Consider the following 15,593-nt stretch of genomic DNA (forward strand, 5'->3'; position numbering starts at 1 on the left):
TGTGATGCAACCAAGGGCTTTAATTAGAGCCCGCTCCTCCCGCAGTGGCTGGGGTGACTCTTGCTGGTGGCACAGGGGTGGCTCAGATGTCTTCTCCTCCAGGGGAGTTTCTGAATTCATCTTCATAGCTCCTGCTCACCGCCCTCTTCCTCCCGGAGGAGACTCGTGGGCAGCCGCCCAGCGTGGGGACTGCGGGCTAGAACGCTCAGGGTCTCCCAAGAGTGCACACTCTCAGCACCCAGTTATTGGTGACGTACCGTGGGGATCTCCTTTTCAAACCGTTTCTGCGAGGATCCATGTTCAGGTCTGAAAGAGTGAAGGAAAACGTTGAGCCTTGGGGAAGGCTGTGGATTATGCCTGGATAGACCGTCTCGGGCCGGTGCCACGCGGGGACTGCTCGAGTTACTGATGGCTTTAAAAACAATGCTGCTCGCCTGAGCTAAAAATAACCCCAAACTGGGTTCCCCAAACGAGATTTTGAAGTTTACTTGTTACACTAGCATGGCCTCGCTGGTCCTGACCAGAACACGTACACTGCCAACCTCTGCTGGGTGCCCTCTCTGTGTGGGCCCAAGTTCTAGGCACGTATAGGTGTTGCCTCATCTCATCCTCCCCACAACCTGTCGGGTACGCAGTGTGCTCCCATTATCCCCGGTCTGTAATGAAGGATGCCGAAGCTCAGAGAGAGAGGTTCGGCGGCGTGCTCAAGCTCCGGACGTGGCTGAAGCAGAATATGACTGGTCTGTCGGACTAAACGCCAGTGATTTTACCTAATATCTCATATCTGATAAATAGTCATCAGGCTACACTGTTACGGGCGTGGGTAACTAGTCCCGTGTCCCCAAAGGGCTCAAAGAAGTCTGATGTGTCCCAGCAGGGAGTGGCTGGGGAGACGGAAGCCCAGAGAGGTAACTCCGGCCGGTGTTCTTGCACCTGCCGCACCCCCACCGCACCACCTACTGAGGGCCCGTGGCTGATGCTGCTGGGGTGTGCTTGGAGGGCGAGAGCCAAAAGCGGTAGAGCTCCCCTTGCTGGCGTGGCAGCAGCAACAGAAGAACTTGGACGCCATGTGTTGGTGGGCTGGGTAAGAGGAAAGGGCCCCGGGGCTCTGCAGCCCCAACCCCAGAAGCCCATTGTTGTTTCAGCGCTAGGTCACACTGGGCCAGCCTCTCCCAAGGCGTCATACCCCCTCCCCTCCCAAAGCGCCTGCGCTCCCTGTGGCCAGCACGTCCAGGCCCACCTGTGTGGACCTACTTCTGACCAGTCCTTCCTCGTCTGTCCAGAGTCCTCTTGCCTTTGAAAAGGACTTGGAGCCTCTGCTCTGCTCGTCTTTACCTGCAGGGGTGTGTTGTTGAATCAGTAGATTTGCTGCTGACCCAGCTCAACCTTGCTGATTCACATCCTGGCTCTGCCACTAATTTGCTGTGCGGCTTTGGGCTCCTCCGTGCCCGTCTCTGGGCCCGGGCTCCCATCTTACGGGCAGTGGCTAGGCTGCACCATTTCTCCAACGATACTTCAAGCTCTGATGACCCAAGGTTGTACGTCCTTGTCATATTCCCAAACCTCTTTCTCTTTTCTTCTGGGCCTGGTTCACTGGCTGAAGTGGAAGCCATGTGGGGTCTGGCCCTCTCCTGTTCTCATTTCCCTTCCCCTGTGGCCAAAGCCCCACTCTGGGAATTTCCATCATGGTGGCTGTATTCACTCGCCACACGCTGGGTTCAGTCCAAGCCTCCCCCTTGGGCACTGGCTCCCCACCTCTCCTGGGCACCACCAGGTCTCACCTGGGTCATTGCAGTGGCCTCCTCACTGGCCTCCCTGCTTCTTCCCCCCTCGTCTTCATTGGTGTCCACGCAGCAGAATCCTCCTGGAATGGAAGTCACGTCAGTCACCCCTCTGCTCGGAGTGTCCGTGTGCCATAGTGTCGAGCTGATGGCTCTAAGGACAACCAACCAACAGGTTTGCTTTTGGCCACCTGCTGGTGGGGCCCTCTCCCTTCCCCACCCTCATCAACCCCAAACTATTTCTTTTCAGCCCATGTCCCCTATTTTGGGATCAGGTCCCACTATTCCCTTTGTGTATGGAGTCAGAGAAGAGGACCCTCCTCCCCCGGGCCCTGCCTCCCCTTCCTTCTGCATTCAGTCATCCGTCAAGGCATTGTGATCCTGCCTCATGGATATCCTCTCCATTGCCTGCACCCTCCGCGCCTGCTGCGACCACAGCTTCCCCGCTGACCCCTGGCTCACCTGCAGGCTGGTCTGCCTCTGGAGCCAATCCCATCATCATCCTCTTCCTCAAACCCTCAGTGCTTGACACTACTTGGTGGTCTGGCCCTGCCCATTCTGCCAGCTCCTTCCCTCCCAGCCTCACCCATTGCCCTCCGGCTGTAGGAGCTGCTGGCCATCCCCCAGACTTGCTCTCACTGTGTCACCACCATGCCTTGGCACAAGCTGTCCCCTTCCTCTGTGTCCTCACTCCCCACCCCTCACGCTGGAGACTCCGCTCTGGGGCTGCTCCCTCCCGAAAGCCATCTCTTACACCTGGGGAGGAGTTAGGGGCCTGTCTTGTGCTCCCAGACCCCCAGACTTCACTGGGTCATGGCCATTGCCTGTCTTCGCATAGCCCCATAGCAGGTGCTCAATACATATTTGTTGAGTGGATAGTATTTTCACTGCCTGTGTAGTTGCCTGTGAGAGTCTAGACTCCAAGCTGTGATATTAGGATTCGTCCCACATGTGCTCATTGAGGACCACTGGTGCCCGGCACTAGCTGAGGGGTGTGGCAGTGAGCATGAGCAAGATTCCTGCTCCCTAAGAGGCAGGGATGCGCCCAGTTCGCCTTTGTCCCCAGCGCTGAGTGCAGGGCTTTGCAGAGAGCAGGTGCCCTGTCAGTAAACCCAGCAGCCCTCTCTGACTGGTGCACGATATACACAATATTTTCCCTGCTCTCCCGTCCACTAACAGATGTTGTACTTCCTGCTCTTAGAAACGGGTAGAAACATCCCGATTCTGTACTTACCTCAGTGCCCCCGATGACTTCAGTCTTGGAAGTTAACAGGGCGGGAGAGACAGCCACGGTGTCAAGGACGCTGGCCTTTCACTGGGCTTCTTGGGCAGGTCCTTTGACATCTCTGAGCTCATGTAACTTTTCAGATGGTGGAACCGAGCCCCAGATAGGTGACTCCCGGGGCTCACAGCCCAAAGGGGCAGCTGGGAGTTCAGCGTAGTTTTGTCTGGTGTCCCAGCCTCTGCTGCCCAAAGCCTCACCCTCCAGGCCCTTCCAGGGACCGAGAGATGTTCAGAAGCACCTCATTGGAGAGTGGCTGGCAGGTGGCTTTTAAAGGGAAAGGCTCCCCTGAAGCTTGGCTGAGCCGCGTGGTAGTTAAGAGCATATCTGTTTTTAAAGATTTTATTTATTTGAGAGAGAGAGCGAGCGCACAAGAGCAGGGAGAGGGAGAAGCAGACTCCCCGCTGAGCAGGGGGCCTGACGCGGGTCTTGATCCCAGGACCCCCAGGTTCAGGACCTGAGACGACGGCAGAAGCTTAATGACTGAGCCCCCAAGCGCCCGAGAGCGGGCTTCTTATTACTTAGATAACTGGGGATGTGCTTCTTGCCGCACCCTGCTGTGTCGTGGAGCGCCCTTTGGCCCCCTTGAAGCCCCCTTTCCTGTCTGTAAAACGGGGATGGTAAAGCACACCCCGGAATGTGGCGAGTGGGGGGCGTAAAGGACTGACCGAGGGTGCCCTGGGGGCCGCGGGAGGGGCCGCAGGTGCGTGGTGTCCTGCGCTACCGGGGCCCGCCTCTAGGTGGGGGCAGGAGCCAGAGCAAAGGGCCCTGGGCTTGGGCCCCGCGGGCTGTGAGCCTCAGGTGTCCAGGGCCCCAAGCCCCGGGAGGGGACAGAAGGACCCAGCGGGGCCACCCCGGAAGGCTCCTGGAGCTGGGGGCCCCCGGCTCGGCTGGCACGGGCGGGGAGGCCGGGGCCCAGACCCGGGGGGTAAGGGGGGTCAGGGCAGTCGGGGCTGGCGGGCACCCCCTGCACCTGGGCATGCAGGCTGTGCAGGGGGGACGGGCACGCTGTGCCTGCGGGGCCGGGGAGCTCCGTCCTCTGCTGGCCTGGCCGGGGGCTCGCTCACCTGCAGCTGGCCGGGCACACGGGGGCTGTGATGTCACAGAGCCAGGGGCCCAGGGAATGCTGGGCTGCGGGGAGGGGGCAGCGGGGACCGTCCCTGTGGGGCTCTGCCCTGTGTGCCCGGGCCGTGGCCTCCCCCGCGCCCACTAGGGGTGGTTCCCCGTCCCGCGTGTCCCACCTCCTTAGATCAGTACAGGCTGTGCTGCTCCCGGGCCTTGTGGGCCCTTAAACCGGGGGGTGGGAGCTTGACGACCACAGCAATCCACGGCGTCTCTCCACCCAACGCCTCATTCCTTCCAAGGGGCGAGATCGTAACCTGCGGAGGGGAGCCTGGCGATGAAGGCGTCTTCGGCAGGTGACCTAGTTCATGTCACCCACGGCAGGACCTCCCTATGCCGTGTGTCCCCCAACAGGATGCGCTGGGGGGACAGCGTCGCTGCTGTGGTCTTCCCGCCAAACACGGGAAACCAGAGTCCTAAAATGAACGCAAATAGGGGGGCACCTCATAAGATGGTTGTGCCTGTGTCCCTCAGAAACGGAGAGCTCCCGAAGATAAAGACCGAACTGTTGCGGGTGAGGACACGCGGCGGGGACACGGCACTGCCTGTGACTCATGATGTTGGGTTCGACCCTGCATCGGGTGGCAAAGCAGCTGGAAGACATTTGGGGGACCCTTGGTGACACCAGCATCTCAGTGTTAGATTTTTTTTTTTTTTTTTTTTGAGAACTGTCCTGGAGTTCTTCTCTAAGAGAATATGCTTGTTCTCAGGGCGCGCACACCGACCTGGTGGGGGGAAGGAGGTCTGTCGGAAGGAACTGACCGGGGGACACAGAGACGAGGCAGGAGGGAGCAGGTGGGGGGAGATGCAAACAATCGTGAGTCTGGGTGAAGCGTCAACAGGGGTTCTTTGCATCTATTGCAACTTTTCAGTAAGTCCAAGATGGTTTCAAGACGAGAAGAAGGTGTCCGCAAGGCTTAGATTTTTTGTTTTCGGAGAGCTAGGCGTGACCATGTGCTTAAAAACAGGAGAAAAAGAAAAAAAAACAGTAAGGAAGACAAGCCAATAAGGCTTTGGAAGAGCTACTTCCTGGCAAGGAGGCGGGGAAAGAGGAGACACAGCCTGTGCTGTACCAAGTGCTTTATTTGGAGGGAGCCCCCCCTCCCTGCCCCCGACAGTGGTGCTGGTGGCACAGAGGTGGCTCAGACGTCTTCTCCTCCTCGGGGGGAGTTTCCGAATCTGTCTTCATGGCCCCTGCTCGCTGCCCCCTTCCTCCCGGAGCCTTGCTGGCAGCGTGCAGCCCCGGAGGCCTGCCTGGTAGCAGCGGACTAGAACGCTCAGGGTCTCCCGGTGTGGCACGGCTGGAATGGCCAGCGATCCTGGGAGTAGCGGGTTGGGTTTCTCTTGTAAAAATCTCTCGGGGAAACATGTGTATTCCCTTCTAGAAGGAAGGAAGGAAGGAATTATGGCGCTGGGTGGAACCTTGGCCCTTGGTGTGGACAGAGCACCCTGGTCACCTCCATCCCCAATCATGGTCAGATTCTGGAACACTGGGCGAGCCACGTGGACCCCGGGCTGGGACTCGGGGGTCCTGTGTGACAGGGACACGTCAAGAGGTTCCATGTTTGGGGCAGCCCAGGTGGCTCAGCGGCTTAGTGCTGCCTTCGGCCCAGGGCGCGATCCTGGAGACCCGGGATCGAGTCCCACGTCGGGCTCCCTGCTTCTCCCTCTGCCCCCTCTGCCTGTGTCTCTGCCTCTCTCTCTCTCTCTCTCTCTCTCTGTATCTCTCATGAATGAATAAATAAATAAAATCTTAAAAAAAAAAAAGAGAGAGTTTCCGTGTTTGTACTGCATTGGCACGTTGAGTGATGATGAGGGGACTTGCAAAGAGCAGAGGCCTGGAAAGTGAGAGAATGGGGCCCGTCCTGTTCTAACGCTACCCCTTGCCAGTGGGCTTTTGGAAGGTCCCTTCCCCCTGTGGACCTCAGTCTTCTCTATGCAACGGGAGGTGGGATTTTGAACTGGGATGCACGGAGCCACACACGGGAGGGAGTGACGGTGCTCGTGGGGCAACCAGGCCCTGCCCTGGATTCAGGGGCAGCGGGACCCCTTTCGTCTCTTATTGCAATTGGACTTTGTGTGAGGTTCTGCTTGCCAGGAGGCTGTGGCTGTTTTGAGAATTCTGAAACGTCTGGGCCGCGCTGGCCCTTAGCTCTCAGCAGCCGGCGGCCCAGGGTGTTTGGGAGTTGAGCGGAGGAGTCATTTGTTCCTCCCGGACTGGGCTTCTATCCTGCTCCTATTGCCCCTGAAGTGTTTCACCCCCAGCTGAACTACACTCCAGTCCACAAGCATTTTCTGGCCTTGTTTACTTGCCACCTACCTGGCTGGGTTTGTCCTCCCGGGACTTACCCTCTAGTGGCCAAATCAGACACGAGAGCAACAGCCACACCCAAAACACACGTGAGACAAGGCCCCCGGGGCTTAGGGGCGTGGATGTGTGCTCCATGTGTGAGGTCTGCTGCTCCTCAAGTGATTCCCAGCTCGAGAGGTCGTGCAGGCAGGTGTCAGACTCCAGGAATCACTCCAGTGTGTTCTAGAATATGACTGTGGCTTCCTGGAGGGAGTGGTCCCGTCTCCCCTGCCACCCCACTTAGCTCAGATATCAAAGTGATTTGGTCATCTGGACGGTGGGGGGGTTCCTGGTTGGTGCTAGGATCCCAGTCTGGGACTCACCCTCATGCTCATTATTGCTGGTGGAGGAGGCTCTCTTTTCTGGACCCATCAGGGGTTGTCCCAAAGGCAAGCGGGAGGCTTCGTTAGCACGCTTGGGATTCTTGCTGGCCAGCTCTTCCTTCTGTAAGCCTGGCGGTGATAATTCCACACCATCGGGGGCGGGGCGGGGGGGAGGCTCAGGAGAGGTGGCGGGAGTGAAGGGGTGTCGCCCACCTTGTCGGGGTGCACGTGGGCCAGAGGTGGTTATTACAGGGTAGGGACCACGTGGATCTCCCTCCTCCAGTCCTCTGAACGCTCTGCCTCCTAAGCACATGCTAGGTTCAAAATATGTATGTTCTTTCAAAAAACATAAAGTTTAACCTTTTTCTCCCATTTACAAATGTGAATGAGTATCTGTTACGGAAAAACTAGGGGACACTGAAGAATGTGAAGTAGACACAGAAATGCCCCAAACGCCCATCCCTTCAGATGTGATCACAGTTCTCGTCGTCCCTTACGCATTTTTTTACGTGGCCCATCGTATCCCACATGTCGTGTATGCATTTCATGTTTTTCACATACGTGATGTCAGAAATGTTTTTCTCGGGTCGCTGAATTTTTAAGAACCCACGGTTGTATAACATTCTATTTTGCAGAGAATTCAAGAGTCACTTAATACTCTTGTCGGGAGTCTAGGGTGTTTCTGCTACATAAACACTGTTATGGTGAACATTGTACATAAGGCTTTGTTTTTATGTAAAGACCTCTAAATTCTTAAAAGTATAGCAACCGACTGAGCTGTGTTCTGTAACACAGAGCTCTGTCCTTTACCAGATGCCTAACTGCGGCAAATTGCTCCCCTCCCGTGTCTGTTTTCAGAGCTGCGAAATGACACACCCATTTTGGGTCATCATGTCCCCTTCTCAGAATCATTGTAGGGATCAGATAATACCGCTGCTGCCCGGTGTCAGCCCTGAAACAGTGGGGGACTTACCTGATCGCAGCCGGGTCCCTAGTGCTTGGACAGTGCCTTGCATGTAATAGGGGCTCAGTCACTATCATTGTTATTATCTTGGAAAAAGGGATGGGTGTTTTTCAGATTCTCGGTTTCTATTGTGCAGTTATTTTCGGGGGGGGGGGTGTGTGGTTTCAGACCCTCTCTGGATTTCTGGCAAAACGTGCCAGGAGAATTTTTCTCCTGCTGTTGAACCTGTGCTGGCCGCCTCCCTGGCCTCCCTGCCTTTTGTTTATTGGTTTGGGTTAGGAAGCCCCCATCTCATATTTTAGGTTCGAATCATCATTCAAAAACTGAAGGAAGGGATCCCTGGGTGGCGCAGCGGTTTAGCGCCTGCCTTTGGCCCAGGGCGCGATCCTGGAGACCCGGGATCGAATCCCACGTCGGGCTCCCAGTGCATGGAGCCTGCTTCTCCCTCTGCCTGTGTCTCTGCCTCTCTCTCTCTCTCTGTGTGTGACTATCATAAATAAATAAATAAAATTAAAAAAAAAAAAAGCTGAAGGAAATCTGAGGGTATCTCAGTGGAAGGCGGACGAACACCATGAGGTCTAGAGAGGCCAGGCGGGATGTTCCTGTCTGGTACCTACTGCAGGTCGATGGCTGAGGCTCTTGGCTTTGACTGGGGACCTTGGAGTCATCCATGGAGTGGGGCTCCTCACAGTCTCTGCAGCATAAGCTGAAAATCTTCAAGGCCAGGTTTTGGTGGGCTGCTGTAAGAGGTAAAGGAATGGGGGCCATGGTCTCTGGGACCTGGCCTCTAGACGCCCATTGGAAGTTCTCCATGATGGGCTGAACTGGGTCAACCTCTCCCAAGGGATAATAGCCTTCCCTGTTCCCAAATCTTGCATAGCTTCCCATGGCTGCAGGCCCAGGCCCTTGTGTCTAGGTTACCCTCTCTTAAAACTATTTTTCCCATTCTAAATAGTATTTTCTTACCCATGGAGAGGAGTTGAAGCCTTTACTCTGCCAGCTTTGCCGGTAAGGGCACTGTGCTGAATCAGCTGATCTTGATTTGGAGCCCAATTCCCTGGGCAGGACTGTTTCCTAAATAATCATAAGATTGTGGGTGAAAAATGCTGGTCCTTTACCTGTTCTCCCAGTCCAGCTGGGCTCCCCCTACCGCAGATTCCTGGCTTGTATAGAAATACATAAGGACATGCTCCATAGTCAAGTCCATCCATGTTCTGGCCCATTTCTAGGTGCACATTCTTGGGTAGATTCCTTAACTTTCTTGAACCTCGCTTTTTTGGTGGGGAAAATGGGAATGCAGTGCCTCCTTCCAGAAGTAAAGGGTTAAAAGTCACCCCCGTGGTGCTTGGCACACAGTACATGCCCAGTAAATGGCCATTCCATTCCCTTTCCCATCCCTTCATGTGGCTTGCTGGCTTCCAAATATCCCAGCTGGTCCAGGTCCTGGGGGGCGCGGCCGTGAAGCACAGGCTTGCAGGTGTAGGGCCTAGTGCTGCCATCAACTTGCTGACTGGCTGTGGCTAAGTCCATGTGTAGCTCTGTGTCCCCGGAGCCTCATCAATCACAAGAGGAAGTTAGGCTACACGGTATCTTCAAGGACCTTTCTAGATCTGATGGTCCAGAATTAGAAAACCTTGTTTTAGTCCCAAACTCCTTTGTCCCTGGGCACTTCCTGTTCTCACTCCCTTTTCCGTGGCAAGACCCCCTTTTAGGAAATTCTTACCATGTATGGGCTGAGGCCCCTCACAAGACCCAATTCACCATGTGAGCTGCCTCACTCATGGCCACTTGCTTCTCAGTTTCTCAACTACTATCCCCTGGTCTGAGCCACCCTTATCTCTTGCCTGAATTAGAATAGTCTCCTAACTGGTCTCTCTGTTTCTTTTACTCTTGACTTTTTTTTTTTTTTTTTAAGATTCTATTTATTTATTCATGAGAGACAGACTGAGAGAGGGAGAGACACAGGCAGAGGGAGAAGTAGGCTCCCTGCAGGGAAGCCCGATGGTAAGACTCGATCCTAGGACCCCGGGATCACACCCTGAGCCGAAGGTAGAGGTTCACCGACTGAGCCTCCCAGGCGCCCTTACCCTTGACTTCTTAAATTAATACAAGATCTTTAACTTCCGGCACATAACGCTGTTTGATGTAGCACGACTTCTATATTGTGCTTAGATACAGCCAGCAGCCTCGACGTGTACCAATGTCCCCATCTTGCAGCATCCTTGGATCAAAGGGGTCCTCCCTGGGTTCGGTTAGCCCCCACCTCCAACAGTCTTTTGGATTTGTCGCCAAGTGAGTTTTTCAACATGATTTGAGCTCTGATGCATTTCCTTGAGCTCTCTTCAGTGAATTTGTTGTATCTCCTTAGGATTTATAAGCAGCTAGAAATTTGTATAAGGCGACTAGGTCTTTTGTTTTGGAGACGCCCCATTTAGCAAATAGGCCTGCCGTTAATATGCTTATTCTGCTGCTCGCTTTAGTTTCAATTTCCTTCATGTAGATTCTGGCCTCATGGGATTTGGCTTTGTGCTGGATCGCCTCACGTATGCTGAATGTGGAAGGAAGTGTTTCCTGAGGAAGGAGTGGAAGCACAGGTCTTGAGAAGCCCTCACCATAGGTCAGCCCCGAGGACTAATGGTTGGGGGTCTGATAGCCGATGATCACTGTGTATAAAGGTAATTGCTAAAATTCTGCCTTGGGTCCGTCCGGACCCTCATGAGCACATGTATTGTCTTGTTAACTTAATGAAAGGTCACTTGACTCAGCCTATGTTCTGGAATAAGTGATTTCCAGGTTATTGATCAGTGGCCTCGCTTAGGCTCTCTTAGGCCCGGGAATTCAAGACACCACGCGTTAACTGTGGTCACCTGTGGAGTGTTCTCTCCTGCTTGTCGTGGTTTCATCTACATTAAAGTTGCTGCCTCTTCCTGGAAAACAAACTTCTGCTTCACATATATATTCACATGCACTTTCATGTGTGTGCTTATATTAATAAATGAAAGAATTTCACCAGATGACTTGGAATTACGGGCACTATGGCAAACCTTTAATGTCTAAAATAAGAGATTGAAGAGGGGCTCTTGAAAAAGAAGACAAAAACACCAAACATTCAGTAGAGAGAGCTTCTTTGATTGGTATGTTCTGATCTCAGAAAGAAAGAAAGAAAGAAAAAAAAAAACCGTACTCCTACTCAAACCTTCTGAAACCTACTTTCTTTACATCTCTTTTTCTCTCTCCACCCAGCTTTATCGTTACCACCCACTTCACTCTTTCTATTCCTTCCCGTGACTGCCTAAATAAACTCCCTTCATTTCTGTAGAAAAGAACAATCAACTTTGCACCATATCCCCCAGAAACTCCTGTACCAGGAGGTGGGTCCAGAGAGCTTGAATTCAAACCCTGGGTGACAGTTGAGTTGAGGGCACATATTTAGAATTATCCCAAATTTCCAAATGACAGAAAGTGGCTGTATAATTCGGGGTCCTGTTATTCTTTCACTTATTGCCATTTGTACCAATCAATTCACTTAATGGCTGACCTTCAATGCGGAGGGAGGAATGTTTAAGAGGAGCAGGATGGAAAAGGCCAGAAGATTTAAATAACCCACCTACACATAATTCAAAAAAGTGGGCTTGAGGAGAAAGATAGGAAACGTACCACCTAAAACTATTTCAAAAGTCTTTCCCTGAAGGGAAAGATTGGACAAAGATTCAAAATTGCAAGCAAAGATGAATTACGAGGAGATTTAATAGACTTCAGGACACTTTCAAAGAAATCCTAGGGCAGCCCAACAGCTTAAGTAAAAGGAACCTTTCCTTCTCTCTTTGGGGGAGGCTCAGACCCAAGATAGGGAACTTAGATAAATCGGCATGGGAAATGCCAGCTTAGACCTCCTGGTCATTTTCAAAGAGTCCTCACGTGGCTCCTTGGAGAAAACAATTGGTTCCTAAAATAAAAACAAGATCAAAACCCTCCTGTCCATAAAGAAGGTGGGGCCTGTTGACGAGGACCCTTGTATTTACTGTGAGCAGAAAACCATTTGGAAGAACTCGTGGTCTAGATCGGTCCGGTGATGCCCCTCTGAGGAGACCTTAGCCCTCAACACAGTCCTCTCCTTCCCCTAAAATCTCAAGGGGAATCGTGAATAAATATAGTCAGACGACGGTACTGCTTGTTAGCATGAAATCACCCTCTTCAATGCCAACTAGAACCAGGACTATCCCAAGTCCCGGTATAGGACCCAACACCCCCAGCAGACTATGGGTCTGGTACAGACCCATGGTACAGCTGCCCAACACCCCCAGCAGACTGTGTCAGCTCACTCGGCATTGGAGAGCGTGAAGCCCTTCCTGAGGCTACCCATACCAGGAGGTGGACCAGACTTCTGAGGACAGAGGGGCCCCCCGTAGGAGCTGGACAAGCCGTGGGGCTCCTTTTCTCTCGCCTTGACTGACATAGCAAAGAATACAGCCCATGCTCTGGAGCACAACCAACCGGTTGAAAATCCTTAGCTCAAGTAACTATGGATAATAGAATACCTTTGGATTTTTATTTGGCTAATCAGAGAGTATGTACCTTTGCCAGCACGTCTTGGAGTCCCTGGATTGATACCCCATGTAAGGGGCCCAAAGAAAAGGCAGCCTGGCTATCCAAAATGGACATAGGGAATTTATTTTCTTGGTCATGCCTAGGAAATTGTGGATTATGATTCTGGCGTGCCTTCCAGACCCTTCTTTTAAAAAACCTAATTATTTAATCTAATAATTAAACTCTTTTCATTATTATTGTGTGTGTGTGTGTTTAATTAATATTGTTTGCCTCACACTCATTTAGCGCTGCTGTCCAGAGAAGTCAAAGGATCTTAGGCGGCCATTGGCCCAATGTATAGCTCCACAGATGATTCAAAGACAAAACCAAAAGACATCAGGCCGGCCAATGCTCAAACTGAACACCGGATCGCTGTAGGCGGAAAAGAGGAACTGTGTCTTCAAGGAAAGTGGACGACAGTGGTTGAGCATCTGTGTAACCCCGGAGGGTCTTTCCTGCAGTTTTGGTTGAGGGAGGACCACAAAGGGAGAGGCCGAGAATGAAAAAGAAGTTCCCACTCTCCTAAGACCGATGGCTCTGTAACCACGGTTTAACAGGTAATCTCCAGAACCGGTTTCAAATCCTTTTAATCTATTGATGAAACTTTGCCTTAGTGACCATTCTTCTGAAAGCAAGAGGCAATAGTAGGTCCCCTTTCGCAGCTGCTGACCTACCATTCCCAAGCACTCCTGCCCCTGAGATGCCACCTCCCATCAACTCAGCACCTCCCGGATCCCCTTGTAAATCAGCCCTTAGCTTTGTTCAGAGGCTTTGGCATGGAAGCCCGATTCTCCCTTGGTGAGTGGGAAATAAATTCAATTTTTGTTTCACACATTGAGCGGAGGTCTCTTTCTCTACAGAGGCTCACATGGATGCAAATAGCCCAGAGATGGTTCCCTGTTAGCAGGGCAGCAGGGGTTTACACGTGCATTTGTTTGAATCTAGCATCAACGCATTCCACACCTTCAGCCCGGCCAGCAGTTTCATGGGAAAGTTTGGGGTGGGGTGGGGGCAGAAACGCTTTCTCCTTGGAGTCCTGGCCGCAAAGAATTTTGAACTTTGGAGCCCCCTTCAGAAACAGAAGAATCTCAAGGGAAGTAGTGCTGGGGTCACAGGCACATTTTTTGGGGGGATCATTCTTAAAGATCTACTACTGGGGAGCCTGGGAGGCTCAGCGGTTGAGCACCTGCCTTTGGCCCAGGGCGTGATCCTGGGGTTCCAGGATCGAATCCTACATCGGGCTCCCTGCACAGAGCCTGCTTCTCTCTCTGCCTCTCCCTCTCCCTCCTTCCCTCCCTCTCTCTCTCTCTCTCTGTGTGTGTGTCTTTCATGAATAAATAAAATCTTTTAAAAAATAGAAAAAATAAAGATCTACTACTTATTAAGCTGTGGAATTTAGAAGAATTTTACTTCCTGAAGGCTGTTTTTTGTTTTTTGTTTTTTTTTTAATCTGTAAAATGGGGCTGTCGATCATAGTATCTAGCCTGGAAGGCGGTTGCGAGGATCAGCTAATGGTGGTAAGTGCTGGGCTCCCGGCCTGCTGCATCGCCAAAGCTTGGGAAGGGAAATGCTGACGCTGAAGGGGATGTGGCCGATCACATCCAGGCTGGGCCGCAGGTGCGTGGTGTCCTGCACTACCGGGGCCCGCCTCTAGGTAGGGGCAGGAGCCAGAGCAAAGGGCCCTGGGCTTGGGCCCGGCGGGCTGTGAGCCTCAGGTGTCCAGGGCCCCAAGCCCCGGGAGGGGACAGAAGGACACAGCAGGGCCACCCCGGAAGGCTCCTGGAGCTGGGGGCCCCTGGCTCGGCTGGCATGGGTGGGGAGGCCAGGACCCAGACCTGGGGGAAGGGGGGGGTCAGGGCAGTTGGGGCTGGTGGGCACCCCCTGCACCTGCGCATGCGAGCTGTGCAGGGGGGACAGGCACGCTGTGCCTGTGGGGCCCGGGGAGCACCGTCCTCTGCCGGCCTGGCCAGGGGCTCGCTCACCTGCAGCTGGCCGGGCACACGGGGGCTGTGATGTCACAGAGCCAGGGGCCCAGGGAATGCTGGGCTGCGGGGAGGGGGCAGCGGGGACCGTCCCTGTGGGGCTCTGCCCTGTGTGCCCTGGCTGTGGCCTCCTCCCAGCCAGCCATCGGGCATCGGGACAGAAGTCCTGGTGACTGCTGTGACGCGTCTTGAGGACAGTGCAGCCAGAGGTGGGCCCGACAGCCCGGGTCCGTCTTCTGTCTCGGAGACACCTGCCGGGTGCTGACCTTGGGCACATGAACTTCACCTCTGTCTGGGCTTTCAACTCCGCAAAGTGGAAATAATGCTGCTCCCTGGTCCCAGATGTATTTTTAGGATGGAGTGAAGTCAGGTGGGTGGAAGACATTTGGCGGGGTGCCTACGTGTTGTGAGCGTTCCCGCCATCGTTGCTGTTGACAACACATGCAAGAACAGGTGACACCTTCCCAGTCTGTCTTTCAGGTAAAAGGGGGGGGGGGGGGATTGCTTTATATCCGAGTTCTCACAAAAGCTCTCACCTGAAGGGACACTCTTTCAAGTCCTTTATTTAGGACAACCAGGTGCTATTTGGGGAAGCCGAATTAGGTTAAAACAGTCTCCATCAGTGCTGTCTTTGGATGCTGATAGAGGTCACCTGGTATACAGGAAAAGGAAAAAGCAAGGGCGGTCCACACAGTTTTGCAGCCACGGGGTCAGTGGGGTAGGGCTTTGGGCGGGAGGGGGATGCGATCTTACCGTCCCAAGAATTTGACGGTGGGTTCAACAGTCCTTTGAACCTCACTTACAAAGCGGTCCCCGTAAGTGGCAGGTTCTCAACTCTGGCTGCGGAAGAGGTCTCTCTAAGGTGGTTTTGAAATGTAAGAATGCCTTGAGGCCTAACTAAATTAGAGGTTTGTTTTTTTTTTTTTTGATTTTTAAAATTTTATTTAGTTATGTATGTATTTATCTATTTATCTATCTATCTATCTATCTATCTATCTATCTATCTATCTATCTATCTATTTATTTTATTGGGAGGGGAGTGGGGAGTGGATCCTGGGCTTCAGGATTTTTACAAAGCTTTCCAGGCGATTCTTGTGTATGAACAAGACTGCGACCCACAGAATTACACTGTGGAGATCGCAATGCCTGTAAACAAGTGGTTCTCAGCTCAAGGGTACACTTGGGATCACGAGAGGAACTTG

General features: G+C 53.1%; 1 protein-coding gene and 2 long non-coding RNA genes across 13 annotated transcripts in view; 1 reads left to right on the forward strand and 2 right to left on the reverse strand.

Moving 5' to 3' along the window:
• Window positions 1-4,115, reverse strand: LOC140641933 (uncharacterized). The gene is made up of 2 exons (XR_012038514.1): window positions 1,782-4,115; window positions 1-306 (listed from the first exon to the last, which is right to left on the reverse strand). It is a non-coding gene; the product is annotated as an uncharacterized lncRNA (long non-coding RNA).
• Window positions 4,116-5,253: 1,138 nt separating this feature from the next.
• On the reverse strand, window positions 5,254-14,527 carry TEX48 (testis expressed 48). Of its 2 annotated transcripts, none has more exons than XM_072842515.1 (5): window positions 14,392-14,527; window positions 8,789-8,896; window positions 8,440-8,562; window positions 6,859-6,987; window positions 5,254-5,566 (listed from the first exon to the last, which is right to left on the reverse strand). In XM_072842515.1, the coding sequence occupies exons 2-5, from the start codon at window positions 8,790-8,792 to the stop codon at window positions 5,463-5,465; spliced, it is 360 nt and encodes a 119-aa protein (XP_072698616.1). In that variant the 5' UTR covers window positions 8,793-8,896; window positions 14,392-14,527; the 3' UTR covers window positions 5,254-5,462. The 2 variants fall into 2 exon arrangements, with proteins under 2 accessions (XP_072698616.1, XP_072698618.1); XM_072842517.1 differs by lacking the exon at window positions 14,392-14,527 and adding an exon at window positions 14,297-14,317.
• The window catches only part of LOC140641934 (uncharacterized), a 107,140-nt gene continuing 105,868 nt past the window's right edge, over window positions 14,322-15,593 (forward strand). For 6 of the 10 annotated variants that reach the window (XR_012038519.1, XR_012038520.1, XR_012038523.1 and 3 more), the window contains exon 1: window positions 14,336-14,871. This is a non-coding gene — a long non-coding RNA (uncharacterized lncRNA). Of the gene's footprint in view, window positions 14,872-15,593 lie in introns of all 10 variants that reach the window. The other 4 variants (XR_012038515.1, XR_012038516.1, XR_012038517.1 and 1 more) reach the window with 4 other exon arrangements.

Source organism: Canis lupus, chromosome 10, assembly GCF_048164855.1.
Source record: "Canis lupus baileyi chromosome 10, mCanLup2.hap1, whole genome shotgun sequence".
Lineage (NCBI taxonomy): Eukaryota > Metazoa > Chordata > Mammalia > Carnivora > Canidae > Canis > Canis lupus.

What these genes read in the sequence shown, in the direction of transcription:
- TEX48 (XM_072842515.1), bottom strand. An exon ending in GCCTCAGCCATCGACCTGCA is followed by an intron (nt 6,988 to 8,439) that starts GTAGGTACCAGA and finishes TATCACCGCCAG; the next exon opens with GCTTACAGAAGGAAGAGCTG. An exon ending in CAGCAATAATGAGCATGAGG is followed by an intron (nt 5,567 to 6,858) that starts GTGAGTCCCAGA and finishes CCTTCCTTCTAG; the next exon opens with AAGGGAATACACATGTTTCC.